This window comes from Microcaecilia unicolor, chromosome 4 (assembly GCF_901765095.1).
Source record: "Microcaecilia unicolor chromosome 4, aMicUni1.1, whole genome shotgun sequence".
In the NCBI taxonomy this organism is placed as follows: domain Eukaryota; kingdom Metazoa; phylum Chordata; class Amphibia; order Gymnophiona; family Siphonopidae; genus Microcaecilia; species Microcaecilia unicolor.
The window spans coordinates 239896635-239917841 of record NC_044034.1 but is presented as its reverse complement, the minus strand read 5'-3'; the positions used below and the strand labels follow the sequence as shown (position 1 = coordinate 239917841).

General features: G+C 42.2%; 1 protein-coding gene across 1 annotated transcript in view; it reads right to left on the bottom strand.

Moving 5' to 3' along the window:
* Positions 1–21207, bottom strand: part of DOCK9 (dedicator of cytokinesis 9) — a 719745-nt gene that overhangs the window by 188342 nt on the left and 510196 nt on the right. Inside the window, 1 exon segment of the mRNA XM_030201354.1 lies at positions 11881–11995. Coding sequence (XP_030057214.1) covers positions 11881–11995 — 115 coding nt within the window.

Here is a 21207-nt window from a genome sequence, read left to right as displayed (position 1 = left end):
GTGCATGCAGTAGCATTCCCCAGCGTCCCAGTAGTGCCACACAGTGGGCCACAACACACTCTGCTTGAGACAGCTACAGGAGCCAGGGTGTTCTGCACCATGTGGTAGTTGCAACTTTACTGCAAGCAGCTGCCCAGCACTGCAGGTAATAAAATTTGAAATACTTTTTTTGTATTTTTTACATCATGTAGTTTTTTTTGTACTCAAAATGCTGGCTGGTGGTGGAGGTGGGATTATGGGTGGGATAAGCACTTCACTGCCTAGGGCAAAAAAATTATATTTAATGATGAAAATATACCTTTTTTTTGCCTAGGTTGAAAAAAAAAAGTGTAGGCGGTTTTCTCTGGGTGGACTGGTGCGTGCAGAGGTGGGCTCTGTATTGCCCAGGGCATCAAAAAAAAAAAGTCTTTTATACTTAATTACATAGGGGGTGGGTAGGGAGTAGGACAGGGCTAATGCTTAGCTATGGGATGGATGGGGGGCGGGGTAAGGTAGAGAAGGGAAGGGCTGATGCTGAGCTACGGGGATGGGTAGGGAGTATGGAACAGAAAAGCTGATGCCAGGCTGCTGGGATGTAGGGGTAGTAAACTCAGAAGATCCTTATCACAAAACTTACTGAAGTTATTGTGATTTTAGCTGCCAGGAGAGAAAATTCCCAGAAGTGTTCCAGAGATAGACAGTGTTCCTTAGTCTGCCCCCATGGCAAAACAAAGTTCATTACTAAGCTACTTCGAAAAACCACGTGTAGAGGAGCATGGCGAGGATGCTGTTCCCTCAACAAGTTCTACTTTATGCTTACAGATCAGTAAACCTGGCGTGCAACCGATGGAATTACTTTCAGATTTATCAGACATTGATGAACCACCAAAACAGCCAAAGTTTCAGGCTTTGCCAGTTTGTAAAATTAGTGGCTGGAATACAGTGCAAGCCAGGATGCAGTGTTGTGCAAAGCGTGCAGGCATTTTTCTGATACCGGGACTGAAGAAACTTTCACAAGAACTGGCTTTAGAGATTGGAAGCACATGAATCAGAGCTGATCAATCCAGCAAAGCACACTCTCTTGCACTAGGAAAATCTGAAGACTACAAAGGCATTTACCAGGAGGTGGTGGAAACATTTTTAATCAACTAAACCAAGATGCCATGAGAACTTTTCTGTAGTTGAAAGGAATCGTGAACACATCAAAGTAGTACTTGATATTGTGATATTCTGTGCCAAGCAAGAAATTCCATTACGCAGACACAGAGACAGAAGAAGCCTTAAATAAAGGAAACCTTTTGGAAATGTTCAAACTCCTTAGCAAATATGACAATAGTATCCAAAGTCACCTTGAAAAAATTCCAAAGAATGCAACTCTAATGAGCCCAGATATTCAGAATGAACTGTTAGAATTTGCCACTTTACTGCTGTTATGCAAAATCAAATCCGAAATACATGAAACCAATAAAACATACTATGCAATTCTGGGTGATGAATGCAAAGATCTCTCTAAACATGAGTTTGTTGCAGTATGTGTCAGGGACCTACACAAAGAGGTAATCAAGGAAAGGGCAGTTGGATTTGTTGATACTGCAGACATGACAGCAAATGGGATTTCTGATAGAACCATAAAAGTGCTTGAAGTGAATTAGATCCAGAGTTATGTGTTGGCTTCAGCTTTGATGGAGCATCTGTGATGTCTGGAAACAAAGGAGGTGTTCATGTCATTTTGAAATGCATGTTTTGGCGGGCTGTTTATGTGCACTGTAATTCTCATCGCCTCAATCTGGTTCTCTGCACAGCATCTAAAGCATGTCCCTGTTAGCACATTTTTTGAAATTTCTGAACTCCTTGCATAGTTTTACGACAGGTACATGTAGGCAAGCTCGTTTTTATGGAAGTACAGAAACAACTCCATCCTGATAGACAATGTCGAACTTGAACGATCAATAGACACAAAGTGGAGCTCAAAATCTGGCTCTGTGAAAAAATTATTGATGCCTTTTGATGTTATTCTTGAAGTACTTGCTGAATTTTCAAATGCTGGACAGACAAAACTAGATTCCCTATCTCTTCTACATCAGATAGAGACAAAGAAATTCTTATTTCTGGCAGTTACATTTGGGAAATTATTTGAAAGCAGTGATTTTGCCACGAAAGGACTACAGAGTGCCATGTTGTCTGTTACAGATTGCATTAATCTTATAGAGTGTCTAAAAGAAGCTTTTGTTCAGTTTACGGAGAACACATCAAATGATTTCGATAAAGTTCTTAAATTAACAGAGGATCTCATGGAGAAATATGATATTGAAAAGTGGGATGTTTCTTCCCCTCGAAAGACAAAGCTACCTATAAAGTTTGGTGACTCATTGTTTTTTCCCCCCACTTTGGGTAAATCTTCTGTTCAAAGCAATGAAGATGAGTGACATCTGTGGAATGAGATTATTGACTGCCAGCTAAGTGAACTGAATAATCATTTTCAAGATGATGCTTATGGAATGATGACTTCTTCTGCTGCCTCTATGCCAACATCTGAGGCCTTTGGCCAAAGAAAGAGTCTACTACCCCTGTGCACTTTATATGGCATTACCATACAGGAAGCTGAATTAATAGTGTTTGTTCAGCATCTAAAACACAAAGTAGCAGAAGGTATAAATTTTCCATCTTTAATTGAAGTACTAGACAACTGCAATGTGGACATTTTCCCAAATGTCAATGCCCTTTTAAGAGTACTTATCACTCTGCTGATGCCAACCTGCACTGTGGAACGACTGTTTTCAACTGTAAACAGGATCAAAACGGCATCAAGAGCCTCAATGCTCACCAGTCGCCTCCATAATCTGTCACTTATCATTTGAAAGAGAACTGTGTGATTCATTGGACTATGACAGAATTATTGATGTCAACACCAAAAGACGGCACCTCATTCTTTAGTGAGCATAGTTTCTCAACTTAATTTGCTAGATACTATTATACAGCTTTGGAATTGTACGTTAGCAACAAATTCCAATGTACTTTATCTAAAACATCACTAGTGCTGCCCACAAGGTACTTTTATACCTTTTGTCAATTCCTATTAGACATATGCTCCTTACTTAAATTGTATTTGATTTTTTTTTTCTTTGTCTCACTACACCAAACACATATGTAAAAAATGTCTTTTGTCCCACAACACAATATGCATTCCATATTATGCACTTACTGTTTTTGTATTAAAGCACACTGCACTGTTCTTTTTAAATAGTTACACTTCTTGAGTGCATGTAACCACATCTGTACTTTCTACATTTGATAAGTAAGAGATGGCTTTGTTCTTGTTTTTATTTTAAACTTTTTTTTTTTTTTTACAAATGCCCCTGACATAGCCTTCAGGCGAAACGTGGTCATGTTGGATCATTTTCAGTAAAGTTTTTTGGTTTGTTCATCTATGATTCGTTCTGTTCTTAGATATAAGTTTCTTATAAAGCAAAGTTGAAGGATATGTGCAAAACTGTGGCAATTTTATTTTGTCATATTGAACTCTTGCTGATTCATGGAGAGTATTAAAAGACCCCATTGAGAGGTTGATAACAACGGGATGATATATATGTGAAGGCATTCGATTGTAACTAAAAGGAGAGCCAATCGATGTTAATCAATACAAGATAAGTGCCTCAGTTGCCTGTTTAGACCCTTAGTGGTCGTTTTTTGACATTATAGTGATAGAGGATAAGTGGACTAAGAGATAGAGGTGAATGTTTCTCACTTTAAGTTATTTTTGAATGTTTGAATATATATTGGAGCACTGGTGAGTGGTTTGTATAAACATTGAACAAACATTGAAAAAACCACGGAGAGATTCCATGATTGAGAAGCTCAACCACCCTTAGAGACTAGCAGTTGAGAGTCTCGTATGGGTGAGTTATTACTCTGAGAACTCTCCAATAATCTAATATAATAAAACGCACCGTGAACGTTCTGAAGACAACGTTCTGAAGTCACTCAAACACTCCCTGTAGGGTTCATGGATTCATGGTGTGAAGCCAGCCAGCTGTCTCTGCCCTACCCTCGCGTCAAACGTCATGATGTCGAGGGCGGAAAAAAAAAACAAACAGATCGCACCCACGCACGGTGCGTTTTATTATATTAGATTTACCTCCGTGGTGGCGGTTCCGGCAGCGCAACGTCAGGGAAGGAGGCGGCGCTCCCAACGTCTCTAGCCTTCCCTTCGCTGTGTTCCACCTTCTTCTGACGTCAAGGATGACGTCAGAAGAAGGTGGAACACAGCGAAGGGAAGGCTAGACGTCGGGAGCGCCGCCTCCTTCCCTGACGCTGCCGGAACCGCCACGGAGGTAAATTTAAAAAGAAAAAGAAAAAAAAAAAAGGATGTTGGGGGGAGAGAAGAGGGTGGGCAGTAAAGTAGAACAATGGGAGCGGGAGGGCAGGGGAGAAGACAGCATGGATGCGAAAGGGGGGGGCATGGATGCGAAGGGGGGGGAGAAGAGGGCGGGCCAGGCTGGGACATGGGAGAGAGAGGAGCATGGATGCGAGGGGGGGTCATGGAAGGGAGAGAGGGGAATTGCTGGAAAAGGTTGGAGGGGGCAGGGGACAGAGGAGCATGGATGGGCATGGATTGGGAGGGCAGGGCTCAGGGAGAGAGGGGAATTGCTGGAAAGGGATGAATGGAGGGGGCAGGGGACAGAGGAGCATGGATGGGCATGGATTGGGAGGGCAGGGCTCATGGAGAGAGGGGAATTGCTGGATAGGGATGAATGGAGGGGACAGATGGGCATGGATGGATATGGATTGCAAGGCAGGGCTCAGGGAGAGAGGGGAATTGCTGGATAGGGATGAATGGAGGGGGCAGGTGACAGAGGAGCATGGATGGGCATGGATTGGGAGGGCAGGGCTCAGGGAGAGAGGGGAATTGCTGGATAGGGATGAATGGAGGGGGCAGGTGACAGAGGAGCATGGATGGGCATGGATTGGGAGGGCAGGGCTCAGGGAGAGGGGAATTGCTGGAAAAGGATGAATGGAGGGGGCAGGGGACAGATGGGCATGGATTGGGAGGGCAGGGCTCACACTCTCTCTCTCATATACAATGTCTTTCTGACTCTCACTCTCACACACTCTGTCTCATACTGTATCACATTCACTCTCTATGTGCCACACAGTCACTCACACACTCGCTTGGCCTCATACACTCACTCTCACAGAGAATCTGTGTCTCACACACACTCTCTCTCACACTGTGTCTCACATACACACTTGCACACACTCATTCTCACACACACACTCTCTCACAAACACACTCACACCCAGACTCACTCTCTCTCTCACACACACACACTCACACTTTCACTCTGACTCACACACACACTCTCCCAAACATACACACTCCGAGGAAAACCTTGCTAGCGCCCGTTTCATTTGTGTCAGAAACGGGCCTTTTTTACTAGTATAAATATAATTTACATAAGAACATTACACGTTATAACTTTGTGAGTACATTTCATTCTTCTTTTTTTTAATCATTTATTTATAATTTTTTCATTTTACAAGGATCACTTGCAAAACAGTAAAACAGAGATGATTGTATATTAAAACAATATTAGAAGAAAACAATCATTATTCCACATTGATCATCTGGTTGGTTTCTTCAAGACCATAACGGTGCATAGTCCATCAATTTCATTGGAAAGATACTTATTGTCCAATATTAGTGAAAGTAATACACCTAATTTCATTTTTTTCCCTTTTAAAACCAGAAATTGTTTAACAATATAAACCCTTGAATCTCCAATCCAATTTCCGCTGATTAAAGTAATCCCAGTTTCACAGGCTCCACTCCTTTTGAATTAATATATTAAGAGGAATCATTTCAGAGGAAAAAAAAAACATTAGTAGTCATACCCGGAACTCTGGGAAAACAACAATCTCGATATTAATCATCTGCAACAATATTCATCTTGTTCAAATTTTTTCTGGTCTTTTATCATTTTCAAATCTTAACCGTTTCCTACTTCAGTAGAACTTCATTTGCTGTATATTCTCAAAGGATTCGATTAGATTATCCATGTGGCTCATTAACAAGACTATATCTGAAGCAAAGTCATTCTCTACCACCGTCAGGTCCTGGAGCACCCTCCAGATGACATTCAATGCAACCTCCACGGGAGCCAAAAACTCCAAGCTGATAACTCTTAAGGGTTTAGGAGTAGCACCGCCGACACGGGTTCAGCTGTAAACGACTTCCGTTTCAGCATACACTCCTGACTCACTCCTCCACTCCTTTGGGCATGGTGGTTAAATGATTTTTGAGCGATGAAGTTGTTTCCAGGTCCAAGAGCATCGACGCTCCTTCGTCGGCGCTAATCAAAGGACTCATCAACCCAGTCATCTATGGGCAGCTTGTCACACAGCGGTCCCACACTTGCTGCACAGGGGACAAAACGCTGGTCATCGTTAAGGCAACTGCAATGCAGAGAGGAAATTTCAAGTGAACAAAAACTGAACTTCAGAGGACAGCTGGGCCGTTGAGTGTATGAGCTTCAGGTCACCATCTTTCCCCTCTCCCTAATTTGGGACACTCTTTGTCTGGTTTCTCCTCAGAGGCCTGTCTGATATGGGTAACCCTTCAGCATAGCCCTCTGAGTCACTGAAACACAGAAGCCCCTCCACCACTTACAAGGTGGTGTCCCTTCGGAGGGGTCTTTTCCTTCTATCCCTTGTGTATACCCACTTTTTTTTGAACTTTTGGTTTATTTTTTGTAATTTTATTTTGTCAGCATCAGAATAGAGAGAAAGCAGAAGAGCCAAAGGAAGGGAAAAAGACTTCAAAGGTTTTCTTCCTGTTTTGCTTAATCAGGTATTTACATTTGTTATAAGCAAAGTATATGCCATTGCTGTAATTATACTGTTAAGTGTGTTGACATATTTGCCATTATAGTAGACATATCTGACCAAGTGTGATATGGCCACCCATATTAGCTCTGGTCCAAGCAAAAATGTAAGGTCTGGCTACGCCACTGCTCCACAGGCTCTGTTTCCTTTTGCTTATGCTGCTGCTGCTAACAAAAATATTCCCCAGAATCGTTTATGCTTTTTAATCTATGAGGAAGGGGATAGGAAGGTGTGATTTGGGGGTGGGGGGGGAGGGTGTCTGAGTAACAGACTAAACCCCTAAGCCAGCATCCAAAAAGAATGGGGCAGGGGGAAGCACTCTGGCTCCTCTGCATAGCGCTCAGTGCAGGAATGAGATCCCCAACTATTCAGGCACCACTTGCTCCACCGATCTACAGTTCTCCAGTTGTGACAACAGTTAACACAACCAGACCAATCCAGGAGCTACAGGGTATGACCATCGCCATCTGCTTAAAGACAAAAATACTGGTGAACTCAAGCTGCACTGTGCCCTCTCTCCATCTACTGGTCGATGGGCACAGCCCACAGGTTCTGGGCTGGTAAGGACGATAAGGGATTAAAAAAATGTTGCACAGAATTCTCCCAGGAATAAATTATTATAAATATTCAGAATTAATGCTAAATAATGTTAAGATAAATCAAAGTTACTCACCTGTAATCAGGTGTTCTGAGGACAGCAGGCAGTATATCCACACTGATGAGATGACATCACCAACAGAACCCTGGGGCAGAGATACTCCCTAACATTGTTTTCAAGAAGCTTTTGGAAGTGTGTGTCTTCCCCAGTCTAATATTAAAGCTGATGGAATTCAACTCCAAGGGGGTGGGGGGGGGAGGCAATATGCATCCTGCTGTCCTACACCTTCCACAGGTGAGTAATACTGCTTTCTCCAAGGACAAGCAGGATGCCATATTCACACTGATGAGAATCCCTAGCTAGCAGGCTGTCAAACAAAAAGGGGTAAAAATGAAGACTTGCAATGAGCAAGGCATAACTGTACAGTATTATATTAATGAATTTCTATTCCACTTTTAACCTGAAGGCTACAGAGCAGATTACAAGCAATAAAAGCTTCATATAGAAAAAGGAATAAAAACAAAGAAATCAGTAATAGTACTATTAACCTAATACAAACCTATCTAGCAAAATGAAACATTTCTAATTACAACCACTGCTTTGAAAATAAGTCACTGGGGTGAAATCAATGGCCTGGTCATGGCTCGATGGAGGATGTTGTTCCTGCTTCAAGTCCTTGGAGAATGAGCAACCCTCATGATGCAGGTGCTTCTCGGGTATGGAGAATTTTGATGCTCCAGTGCTCTCGATGTCATGCTTCAAGGGGGATATTGATGCTTCTTGGGCCTAGACCCAATTCACAGCATCAGGATCCCTCAGCTGTGAAAAGGATGGTTAATTCCTACCTTGTCCTCAGGGTTGTATTGGACGATGGTTGATCTCAGTGGCCACTACTGACACTCAATGCCAAGGCCGGTGGATACCTACTCAGCGTTGAAGCATCCCCAGTGTCCAGATGTAGCTTCAAGAGTCATTGGGATCAATGCTGAAATCAATGGACCGGACTTCTTGATGCCAAAAATCCATTCATAGTGCTCGCAACCTCTAATACGTTTTACATTTACAAATTTTTCAGGAAGGATTGGTTAGGCCCCAGCACTGCAGGTACCAGTTATGTGTGTCCATTAGGGATATGGTTCTTGATCATTGGCAGCACTTATTTTTTTCCACTTTAATTATACTTTTAATTGTAAGTACAAGGTAAAAGTAACAGCAAATAAAGCAAATATAAAACAGAATATTCAAGGGAATACAAAGCAATATAGTTGAAATATACAAAAAGGAAACCCCCTCATAGCAAGTACAGGCAAATAAAATATCTAGAATTATCCTCAAAAGCAATGAAAATCAAAAAAGGAATATTAGTTACAGTCCGAGACCTCCCTGAAGGGTTTCCCAGCCAAGAAGGTCTCTAATCTCAAAGGTTCCAGAAATACATATTACTACCTTCAAAATCCACTAAACATTTGCAAGGAATTTAAGAAATTAGCACCAACAGCCAGAGTGGACGAATGGCCTAGTGGTTAGGGTGGTGGATTTTGGTCCTGGGGAACTGAGGAACTGAGTTTGATTCCCACTTCAGGCACAGGCAGCTCCTTGTGACTCTGGGCAAGTCACTTAACCCTCCATTTCCCCATGTAAGCCGCATTGAGCCTGCCATGAGTGGGAAAGCGCGGGGTACAAATGTAACAAAAAAACAAACCAACCTTAGATTTAAGTTGCAAGAAGGCTTTTCTACAAAGCTGTGTTGATCTAGAATCATCAGGAAAAAGAATAACAGCCTGTCCACAAAACAAAACATTTTTCTTAGGAAAATAAGCCTTCAAAATTGTAAGCTTCTCCTCTTTTGATTGGAGCGTAACAAGTAAGGTAGCGCTTATTAACATCTTGTGAAGATTCAAAAAATTGTGTTAAATCCAAATTATGAGGGGAATTGATCACATCATTACCGCCCTCTGCTTAATCTCTTCAGTCACCCTTGGAATATAGTATAAATTAGTAACAACTATCGAGTCATAATTGGGGAACTGAAGAGTATCTCTTAAATAAGACTTAAACAACTCTCACGGGGAGAGATAATGTGTCACAGAAAAATTCAATAAATGCAAATTACATGCCCTGGTAGAATTCTCAATAGCTTTCATCTGCATATATATTAAAAGATTATCCTTAGTAACTGCTGCCATAGCAGCCTGAAAGGATTTCAGCTGAGAATCTGTTTTCGACAAACGCTATTCCACCGATTTAACTTTAATGTCATGTTCAGCAAGCTTTTGTAAAGTTTCTTTAGAAAACTAAATAATTAAATTCTCATGCAAAACATTTTCTATTCTGAAAATTGTAGCTCCAATATCTTTTATAGAAACGTGCTCTATATTATAGAATAAAAAAAGAAGCAAAATGTGAGAAAGTTTTATAGGTGCTGGCACTGGCAATGTGTCCCTAAGCCCAACATTTGAGGAACTGAAAAAGTTGCCTCTGGGGAGGGGGGGGGGGGGGGAAGGAGATTGCACTACCCCTGTAGAAACTTCACTTCCAACCCTGGATGATTGCTGCAATTCTCAACTAACTGCGGATTGAGGAGCTGGAGTTCAACCACCCGATAAGGAGAACAGGGAGGAGGTTAATGTACTCATTGTTCCAATGATAGAAGTACCTAGTGTAACCTGAAGATGTTGATCCATCGGGCTTCTCACCCTAAAGGGTGCCGGTTTCACCATCTTAGTACCCTTGTGTTTCTCCATGGATACAGGAAGAACTCAACAAAATCCCCCACTCCACGCTCCTCAGTATGCTCCAAAGGGGCATGGCATGCCCATTCAGCACGCTTCCTCAGTACAGCACAGTTCTTATACAGCTCCTGGAGGGTCTCTGGGAATGTCACAAGTAAAAGCTCTGTCCACGGGTGTGCCTGACCACCACTTCATGATTCCTCCAACAAATCCCAGGTATTCCAGGGTATCCACAGTACAGCACAGTTCTTATACAGCTCTCAAGGGGCCTCTGGTGACATCACAGGTAGAAGCTCTGTCCCCCAACTGTACCTGACCATCCACTGCACCATTCCACCAACAAATCCCAAGCCCACCTCTTTAACGCTGCTTTTGACTCCTAACCACTACTCACTTGCCCTGTACCCTTTTATCCCCATATCTTTAATTCCCTTACCTCTTAGTTGTTCTGTCTGTCCTATTTAGATTGTGAGCTCTTTGAGCAGGGACTGGCTTTTCATGTATGGTGTACAGTGCTGCGTATGCCTTGCAGAGCTATAGAAGTGATAAGTAGTAGTAGTAGTATTCTTGGCAGCACTCTTTAAAAGCACTGTACGTTTTTTTTGGACACCTCAGGAAAAATATCCAAGGCAAAATTAAACCATTTTGACAAAACTCAATCCCAACTAGGAAGACTGAGGCCTATGAGAGCTTGGTGAGCTGTGGCAAAAGAAACAAAATTATAAATGCTGAAAAACCTATCTGGGTCATTAAGGGGAAACAGCACTGGCTCCCTTTGAACATTATGGTCTGTATCCCATCTAAGGCAGAATGGATGAGGATACAGCTCTCGCAGGGCCTCTGGTGACATCACAGGTAGAAGCTCAGTCCTCCAAATGTACCTGACCATCCACTTCACCATTCCACCAACAAATCCCAGGTATTCCTGGTCGCACTCCTTAAAACTACTGTATGTTTTGTTTTTTTTGACATCTCAGGAAAAATAGCCAAGCCAAAATTAAAACCATTTTGACAAAATTCAATCCCAACCAGGAAGGCCGAGGCCTATGACGGCCTGGTGAGCAGTGGCAAAAGAAAGAAACTTATAAATGCTGAAAAACCTATCTGGGTCATTAAGGGGAAACAGCACTGGCTCCTGAACACTACAGTCTGTATCCCATCTAAGGCAGGATGGATCAGGATAGGCTGGAATGGACTTTGACAGCAATTCCAGCAGTTGAGACCATCTACATCCTGCAAATGGTAGAGAGATCAAGATAAAGGATACGTATTTTATTTCACATTCACTGTTGATTTAATCATGAATGGACCATTCAGATCTTTATCTGCCATCATCTACTACTTACACAACTAGATAAAAATAACAATGGCTGCAAAGATCGTGAGAGAAGAACCACTAATATGTGCTGAAGGGAGATTGAAAAGACACCACCTCTCTGCTCCACAGAAAGAAGACTGGCTTGGTCCCACTCGATGATGGCGGGCAGAAAGACGCATACACGCACAATAACACACTTCCAAAAGTTTCTGGAAAACAATGCTGGGGAGCATGTCTGCACCAGGCTCCTTCGATGATGTCACCCATCAATGTAGATATAGCATTCTGCTTATCCTCAGAGAATGCTTACAATCAAACATGCATGGTTCTAAAAAAACAACAACAAAAAACCTGAAGCATTATAGACCTACCATCAGACATGCTTTTTAAAATATGGAGGAAACACATTAAGAGACTTCTGATCTCTGCTTGGTCAAGTTTGTCACATCTAACCAAAGAGTTTCCTGCAGACCCACTCTGCTGGTTCTGTGAAGAAGAGGATAAGCAAAACATGAGTAAAATATTTTTATGGTGGCAAAAATATTCCTTCTAAAAATCTATGTTTTTATTGTAAGTCAAAATTATTTATAGTGTTAAAAGAATTCCATAATGAAGATCAACCAGTGGCTTAATTCTTAAATCATCAGTGATGGTTTATGACCCATTTACCATAGCATACAAATATATCTCATGCCAAATTTACTTCTCCATTCCCCATATTTTCTTCCTAATTTCTCAAACTCTTAATTGTATGTACCTTTAAATACTATCTAAAAAATAAAAAAATAACAAAATACCAGTCATAATTATCCTTAGGTACAAAAATTAGTTTGTGAGCTCATCAGGGACAGGAAAATATCTAGTATACCTAAATATAACTCACTTTGAGCTACTGCTGAAAAACACGTGAGCAAAATCCAAACAAAAGAGAACCAGTAGATACATATAGGGAGGGCTGAAAAATTTTTTTTTTTTTTTTGGTGGGGGGGGGGGGGGGGGGGGGGACATCATAAGGGAAACAAGCCATGCTAAAAACACCACACATACTGGGGCAACCCAACTGCAAGCAGCTTTGTTGTACACTGCAAACACTTCTATATCAACAACATGGCAGTCAACTACTGGGTGAAACCTGTGTCACTAAGCATTGAACATCCAAAGAAAATAATCCCATGAGAAAAGCCTTCTTGATTCAAGAGGAAAAAAAGATTTTCTCTTCCCAAATTATGAGGAGAGTTTCATCATGGCTTATATTATATTCATCTGTAGGATTTTTTTTTGTTTTTTCACTTTGAATATTTATTATTGTCAAAGTTTTAGTGTCAGTTTAGTATGGACAGGAACTGTTGCAAGTGTGGGTAAAAAGCTCTCAACACATTTTCACCCAGAAGTTTAAATATACAACACTTTTCCTTCCCCATTCCTACACACACACACACACACACAAATACTTCTTGCAACTGGAGAGAAATAGCTGTATGCATAATTTTCTGTGGCAAAGCTGGAATTGACAGAAATGAAAAATCCATTGTATATCGATTTCTCTTTGCTGCCTGGAACCGTGGTTCTTCCCCTTGACTTCTGTACATAGAGCAAGCAGAATGTCTTCGCAGAAGCTTCTCCTTCTGCCATATTGCAGCATGTTAAAGTGAAATGCAAACAGTCTACATGACATGCATGAACCAGAACCGCCCTGCTGCAAGATCAAAGCATCATCACAAAATAAGACAAAGATACGTAAAAAAAACAAGACCTATTATTTCTAACATTGTTTTTTCTGCTTTGATGTTTTTCTTTTTTTTTGGTGCTCCTGTGAGTCATGTTTCAGAATCAGACAAGAGATCGACAAAGTACTCTGAGAACTTTAGTCTATGTGCACTCACTTTTACTTTTAACAGCTTTCTACACAAACAATTAGACTGGAAGACAATAAGAGGTGCATTTATGTAAGCCTTCTAATTGGTTTGCAGTTGTGTGGTTATCTAAGAAAATTCCACTATGCATCTGTACCACTGATCTAAGGGTGATCAGTTTATATTACTGAACTGGTACTTTATCCTAAACACTAACCACAGCATCCTATCATTTTTATATTTTAACTCTAAAAACATGTTTATTTTGCTTTAAGCCGTTTAATATTGTAGCAATAACTATCCCCACCATATAAGGATTTAACAGCACATTCCTTTCCCAATATTTAGAGAGAAGAAATCTCAGTAAAGTGCTTTTAAAACAAACTAGTGTATTCTCTCTGACTTTACAATTGTTGGTTTGCATGCCTTAGTAGAGCTGCCCTGGAAAGTGATGAACTGTCACAGTTTACAGGAGGGAAGGTGAATCCCACAGCTCTGCTTGCATGCAAATGAAGGGATACAGATAGGTTGATGGGAGCCTTTTCATACGTTTTGAGGGGATTCATTTACTGAAATGAATAAAGCTTGTGGGACAAACTATGCGGACACACTGTATGGCGTGAGCTGAATCAAACTGAGGGAAAAAGAAAATCTACTCCACACAAGTTTAGCGGACAGGGTGACTGATGGCATGAATAGTGAAGAGGGTTTGAAAAAAAGGTTTGGTAAAAACCTTGACTCATGCTAAACCATCTGTATGGAACTGGCCGGGTGTAAAGATTGCTCTCTAGTGGGGAAACCCTGGAACTGGCGATTAAGGAGCCTTGATAAAGGCTGGTAAATCTCTGAATCCCAGCAAGGAAAGTACCTTTAAAAGGCATCTCCGAAGACATGGAGAGCAAAAGTCATTGGGAGCCGGGCTTGAGGCTAGGAAGCCTGTGGGATCAGCTCAGGGTAAAAGGAGAAGCAACAGCCCTTGGGAGCAGGCACAACTCAGGGCAGAAGAAAATGGTCTTCAGGGGCACTACTGGTGCCTAGGATCTAGAAGAGCAGAGGAAGCCCTCTAATGGGGAACCCTGGAGCTGGCAGTAGTAACTCTGAACCCTAGCAGCGAGAAACCCCAGATGCTCCTCTTGAAGAGAGGACTAGCAAGGGTGAAGGCCTTTGGGGTTCATCCAGCACTAGGAGCCCAGCAAGGGCAAAGGCCTCCAGGGTGCAACCAGCACTAGGTGCCCGGCAAAGGCCTCTGGGGTGCAACTGGCACTAGGAGCCCAGCAAAGGCGAAGGACTCCAGTGCAACCGGCACTAGGAGCCCAGCAAGGGCGAAGGACTCCAGTGCAACCGGCACTAGGAACCACAGCAAGGGCGAAGGCCTCCGGAGTGCAACTGGTACTAGGGGGCCCAGCAATGGCGAAGGCCTCTGGGGTGCAACCAGCACTAGGGGCCTAGCAAGGAAGGACAGTGGGTCCTCAGAGCCCTGGGAAATTCTAGGAAGCCCCACCCGGCTCAGCAGCCACTAGCTCCAGAAGCCGTTTGCAGGAGGAGTGAGATCTGAGGAGACTAGGAGTGGGTAGACTGGCAGGGAAGAAAGGGTAGAAACTAGACTATGCAGCCACGCCCACATACTAATCTGATTATGCAGCAGGGAAGAGCTTATAGCTGTTATCTGGGTAAGCCAGACTCATAGGGACTGAACAGTGGAGGAAAGACCAAGTCATTGACTCTGACAGGCAGATGCACAAAGGTCACGTTAAGGATCCCTCTGCATTTCCAAATTGGTAAAAATTTACCGATTTAGAAAAACAGAGGAAATCGCAAAGAAAATCGCATGCAAATGAGCTGCTCGTTGCTTTTGCGACCCAGCTCATTTGCATGCGATATGGGGGAAGCAAGTCTGTGAGCTGAGCATGCGCAGAACAGTCAATCGCTATGCGTGGCTGCTCTGCACATGCTACAGACGGCTCTCATACACACAGACAAGCTGCGTGTATGACAGCAGTAGATTTACCCTTTTTTTTTTTTTTGGCAAACACAAACGCTCTTTTTTTTTTGGATGGGCATACCTGTATTGCAGCTCCCTGCCTCCCGATGCTGGGAAAAAAATGGGAAAAACCTCTCTGCTGCTCTCGGCTCTTCTGTGAAGAATCAGTAGCATCAGGGCTTGGTTCCACCCCCAGCTTTTCCTGCTGCTTCCTTCTATTGGCCGGCTGACATCCTAGAACACCCATCTCCCTGAAGATGGACTCTCATTGGCTGGCTGCTGTCCCAACTCCTCCTCCCTGCAGGGCTTCTCTGATGACATCACTTTAGAGCTGTGAATTGATTGGATCCGAACTTCCTGGCGTCCCCCTCCAGTAATGAGTAGACGGGACCATCCTAGGCTGATGCTATCCAATTGGTTTAGTCCCTCTCTGTGGAGGGGGACACTAGGAAGTTCGGATCCAATCAGTTGACAGCTCTAACGTGATGTCATCAGGGAAGCCCTGCATGGAGGAGGACAGCAGCCAGCCAATGAGAGTACATCTTCAGGGAGATGGGCGTTCTAGGATGTCACCTGCCAATAGAAGGAAGAAGCAGGAACAGCTGGGGGTGGAACCAAGCCTGTTTCCCACAAATGCTGTTTCTTTGATGGAAACTTGTCTTCCTTGCATTTTTGGTAAGTCACCATTACTTTTATGCTTTACATTTCAGTACTGCCCCCCCCCCCCCCCCAACAATTTCTTCCAAGTAAAATGTAATTTGAAAAAGAAACATATGGCACGGCTTTCATACACGCAAAGAAGCTGCGTGTAAGCTGTTATACTATTTTTTTTTTGTGCTCCATCTTCCTTGCCTTGTTTCTCCCCTTCTCCTACTTGCAATAATGAAGAACTGGCAGGTCCACACCTCATGTTAAAATTTCCATGGTAAAGGTAGGGACTGCTTTTGTGCATGGGGTCGGAAACGGTAGTGCATCACATCGTATTCACATTATAATAAAAATTAGCTCATTTGCATTTTGTTTTCGTTAGCTGCTACCTTGACAAGAAAATGGCTCGGAGAACCCTTTTGTGTATGTCCCGGTTTACTACTTGTGCGCTAAACTAGATAGAACCAGTTTAAAAACCACGTTGCTGGCTCGTTAAGTTTAGTGCATCTGGCCCTGAGTGACTGTGATGGCAGAAGACATATTGAAATAATATTTGGTTTAAAAAGGTTAACTGTCATTACAATTGTTTTGTTATATTTGCTAAAGAAAGCCCAGAGCAACAGGCTCTGGGCTTTCTTAGCCAGCCCTGTTGACAGCATTTTTTTTTTATTACTGTTTTGGGGAGAGGGGGGAGAGGGAACAGGGTAATCCCACTCTACCAGCACTTTTCTTTCCCAAATAGAGGCACCAAGCAACAAGTAAGGGACTGATGGAGACTGCCTTCAGGTGGATCCATCCAGGTCGGACCATGAATCCAAGAGTGCCCAAGTAAGGAGGGGCGTTACATATGTATACCCTGTTCTATATATCTGGTGTCTTGAAATGAGCATATTTTCATACATTAAATTAGAACAAGATAGATTTAAAATGCTATGTTTTTTTTTTTTTAGATCCGTATTAATACTTTAGTTTTACTTCTGAGATAAGCTAATTCAAAAAATAAAATCTCGTGCTACAATGAAAATACAGTTAACATTTACCTTTACCATTTATAGAAGTTCTCTGTTCCAAGACACCCTGAGGCTGTGCATCCCAGGCAAGGTTTCTGGTACAGAGAAGTCCTTGATTGAACAGCCCCCAGTTCTCTGGTATCCCCCCCCCCCCCTACAGACTATACTTAGTCTTGGAAAAGCATCCACTTTTGTCCTCTTGAACCAACACTATATTGGAAAAAGGCAGTGATTTGGCTAATGTTAATGACATCAGCTGAACTACCCCAATTTTCTAAGATGGTGCTGTCTGGTGAGGGATAAAGGACACTACCGGGAACAAGTTAAACATTACTAATCTAGCCAGAGGGAGAGAGACGGGTCGTTTGGAGACTCAGCAGTTGACAGCTTGCCTCTGCAAGTTCCTGGCCTGGCTTGGCATGCACTGGCCATATGTGCCCTACAGTCTGTGGGTCCAGCACTTATTTCATTTAACTTCCTAGTGATTTCCGCTGTGGTCAACAGGAACTTACAACTTTAGTTCAACTTTGGAGGTAAAGTTTCAGCTCTAACTGAAAATCACTGGAAACAATTCAGTAGACAGCTATTAACATGTATTTGCATGATACTGTGCTAAGAAAGTGTAGCACTTTACTTCTGGTTTAGTACTAATTGTGTGTGTTCAACAGGAAACAAAATGTGATAGAGCTATTCATTAAAATGGTGACTCTGCTGCCTACACATAGCGACATTCCTTAAATGTTTCATTACTGTATATTAATTTTATAAAAAGATCTACTTAATGACCACCTTTACATTATTATTCTCACAAGTCAATAAAATAACTCAGAATCTATGTAAATAAAAACATGGAAGAAAATGTTGTAATACTATTAGATTTCTTGTTACACTTCCAAAGTTTTTCATTTTTCCCTTCACAGTATTTATATTGCTAGTCTGATTAATGCTATTGTTGTACTTTTTGTTTCAAAGCTGTGAGCAGCCTGCAGTGGTATGACATCCTGCCCTTGACCCATGTGCTGGCAGAGGGAAGGTCTTCAACAGTCCTTTAAAAATGTTCACAGGTGACCCCCCCCCCTCCGAAACTCATCTAAGGGAGGGGCCTTCCCCTATAGCCTAATGGCACAGGTTGCCATATCAGAATTACCTTCCTGATGAGAGAGATCATGAACACATTGAGGTGGTCTTAATATTGCCCGGAGTAATCAGCCAGTGATGGGGCAGACCCTACGAGGGCTTCAAATTGGGAGTGCATTGGTCCCAGCTCCCTTTCCAGTTGCTGCTCCTTAAACAGCAGACCCCGGTTACTGTGTTTAGGCTGACTGAGCAATATTTAAAACAAAACAAAAAACTCCACAACATATTTAATTAACTTAAGCTTATCACTGGTGCGACTTCACTCTCTTCTTGCTGGACTTGCTAGATATGAGTACTCAGCACCCGCTCACAAAGAGGTTTTTGCTGCCAGCATACACCATCATTGTTAACCTAGGCGTGGGTCCATTATACTCCTGCTCAAAGCTAACCCGCATCAATAGCAGTACAGCCCCACTGGATGGCAGTAGAACTGTCCAGGACAGCCCCAAGATCTGACTCCAGAAAGTGAGCTGTCAATTCAGAACAGGGGGCTCAATGCTTGCTGTCGTGAGGTAGAATAGGAATAAACATTCTTAGGGTCCCCTCTGCTTGGGTGGATCCTGGACCACATGCCCAGGGTGTTCCTCCCACCCTCACCCGGATGATTACAATCACAGTACAATGGTAAGAGCTTACTTCTCCATTCCCTGCCTCCTGATCACAGGAACAGAAATATGCTTAATCTGATGTCCAATTTCACATATTACTAGTGGGAATGGTGACTCAACAGCAGAAAATGCAATGGCATTTTTAAAAGGGCAAGTCTGAAGGCCATTTACAGGCCACAAAGTGACCAGTTCATCTTTCCCAGTCCATTTTAGACCTACACACGGCAACCATTTCTTAATTACCATATATCTTAATGGCATTCTACATCAAACCAGAAAGGTTGAAAGCACGTCAGTAACCAGCTTATCTATATGTAGAGTGGCAAAGGAGGCTATCATAAAGTCAGCCATGAATAGGGTAACCTCACAAAGGATGAGACATAGGGTACAATGCAACACAAGGAGGTTAACAATTGGTGTGCCAAAACCCTTTGTTTTTACTTTTTCAAAGTGCGGTATAGAGTTTGAGAACCCCTTGCGTGCAACCACTAAAACATTTTAGGCAGTCATCTTAGGTAAAAGTTTTCCTTTCCTCCTACTACACTTATGGGGGTTGATATTAGCAGTTCTTGGTTCTTACCATGGTATATAGTTCTGATCTCACTAGTGTAAAGGTAATTTTATATAACAAAAAAGAACGATTTGTTTTTAAAGTTATTCATGCCCCTTGTTGGTCATATGGACATTACAATTGGATTCACATTTTCCATTTTTACTTATGGCCGCTTTTAATAAAACTGTGGCTTTGACTGATACTGGGTTTTTATATGCTGCTTTGTGTTTTGCCATACTTTTATTGAATTGCATAAAACACTTTACCCACTAATCTGGTAATTCATTAAATTTAAATAATGCATAAATCCCTTTAAAAATGTAAGTACGATCCTTAAAATCAATTTTTTCATCAGGGCACTGCCCAAAGAGGAACATATCAATTTTATATCAAATCTATAGGAACAGACATTCCACTACAAGTTACAATTTTGCCAATGTTACTATTGTGTTTCTCTTATATCCTTTGCATATATATGCAAAAATAAAATTGTATAGCTGATACCAAAAAAGTGTAACATGGTTTACTTTTTAAAAACTGTTTTTTTCTATTGCCTGTTTCTTCCCCTCTTAACTGGTCAGTCCATATATGGATACCCGCAATCAGGTGCAGATCGGACAGAATAAAGGGATCTTGACACCCAGGTCTTGGATGAAAACTCTGTTGGGCTGGTCGAGGTTAGAGTGCATTGGACTCTACTTATGCCACTACAATGGAAATGTTAGACTGCATATCATACCTAGATGGCCTTCTAACAACACCTGGGAGGTAATAATGTGGTTCATATGCCCTGCTGCCAGATAGCAATCAGTATGAGCATGGCTGCCTAACACACATCTTTTGCTCAGATATCATTCCTTGTTTTAAATACACACAACAGAATTTGTGGAAAATGGAGGCTGCCCAGATAAAAAGGCAGAAAGGCAAAAATGCAGCACACACATATCATGAATAAGTGATAGCTTCATATTCTGAATTTTTTTGCCCAGACATTGTGCATATGTCCCACATAGGGATGAGATTATTCTTGAATGTCCTAAAGAAAGTTTCAGTCAGGTTTGAGCGACATGCTCACTTTAGTGGTAGCAACTGGTTTGTGGTGGGGTTGGCGCACTCCCACAGCGCTGTACAAAACCCTAACCCTATGGTGGCATTCAAGCCTGAAGAAAGGGGAGGCTTTGTTAAAGTTGTGTTGGGAAATGGCCCAAATTGTAAGAGCAGATTTCACATTTAATAGCAAGGCCTTGCATTGATGCCTCTGCCAGAGGTGGGGCCTTGTGACTCTAGGTAGGTCTGGAAGCTGCATTGGCAGCTAGGACAATGGAAGGAGTTGAGTCTGATCAACCCCTCTCATATGGATATGCTTGTTAAACATTTACCAGCACCACTTTGGAGCGGCCTCTGTCATAAGTAGCTCAGGGATGGGGTTCATCACCCAGGGCCAGCCTCGAGCACCTATGTTATGATATTGAGTTAATCAACAAAGCTGCAGCCATTACATCTAACCTTTTTGGGGTGTGTTTCATTTTGTAGAACTAGAGAGGGGGGAGATGTCATAGGTCTCCCATTTACTAAAAATAAGAATCCAAGCTCTTTTAAGAAAACACAAAAACCTCTTACTGTACAAAGGATAGATGGAGGTGAATGCACTATTCAGATAGCAGTACTTGGCCATGGTTAGCTTATGTTAAAACATAGGAACTGCCATACTGGGTCAGACTTAAGATCAATCAAGCCCAGTATCCTCTTTCTAATGTTGGCATTATGCAGCCAGTAAGTGCCATGTTTGAAGTATGGACTTGACTTTAGGAAAGTCATTTCAATGTGAGCACTTAGTCCCCTGAGTAAGCTTAGATAAAAGTGAAACGGAGAGCCCCGTTGGGTACAAGAATTGTGAACTATGTGCTT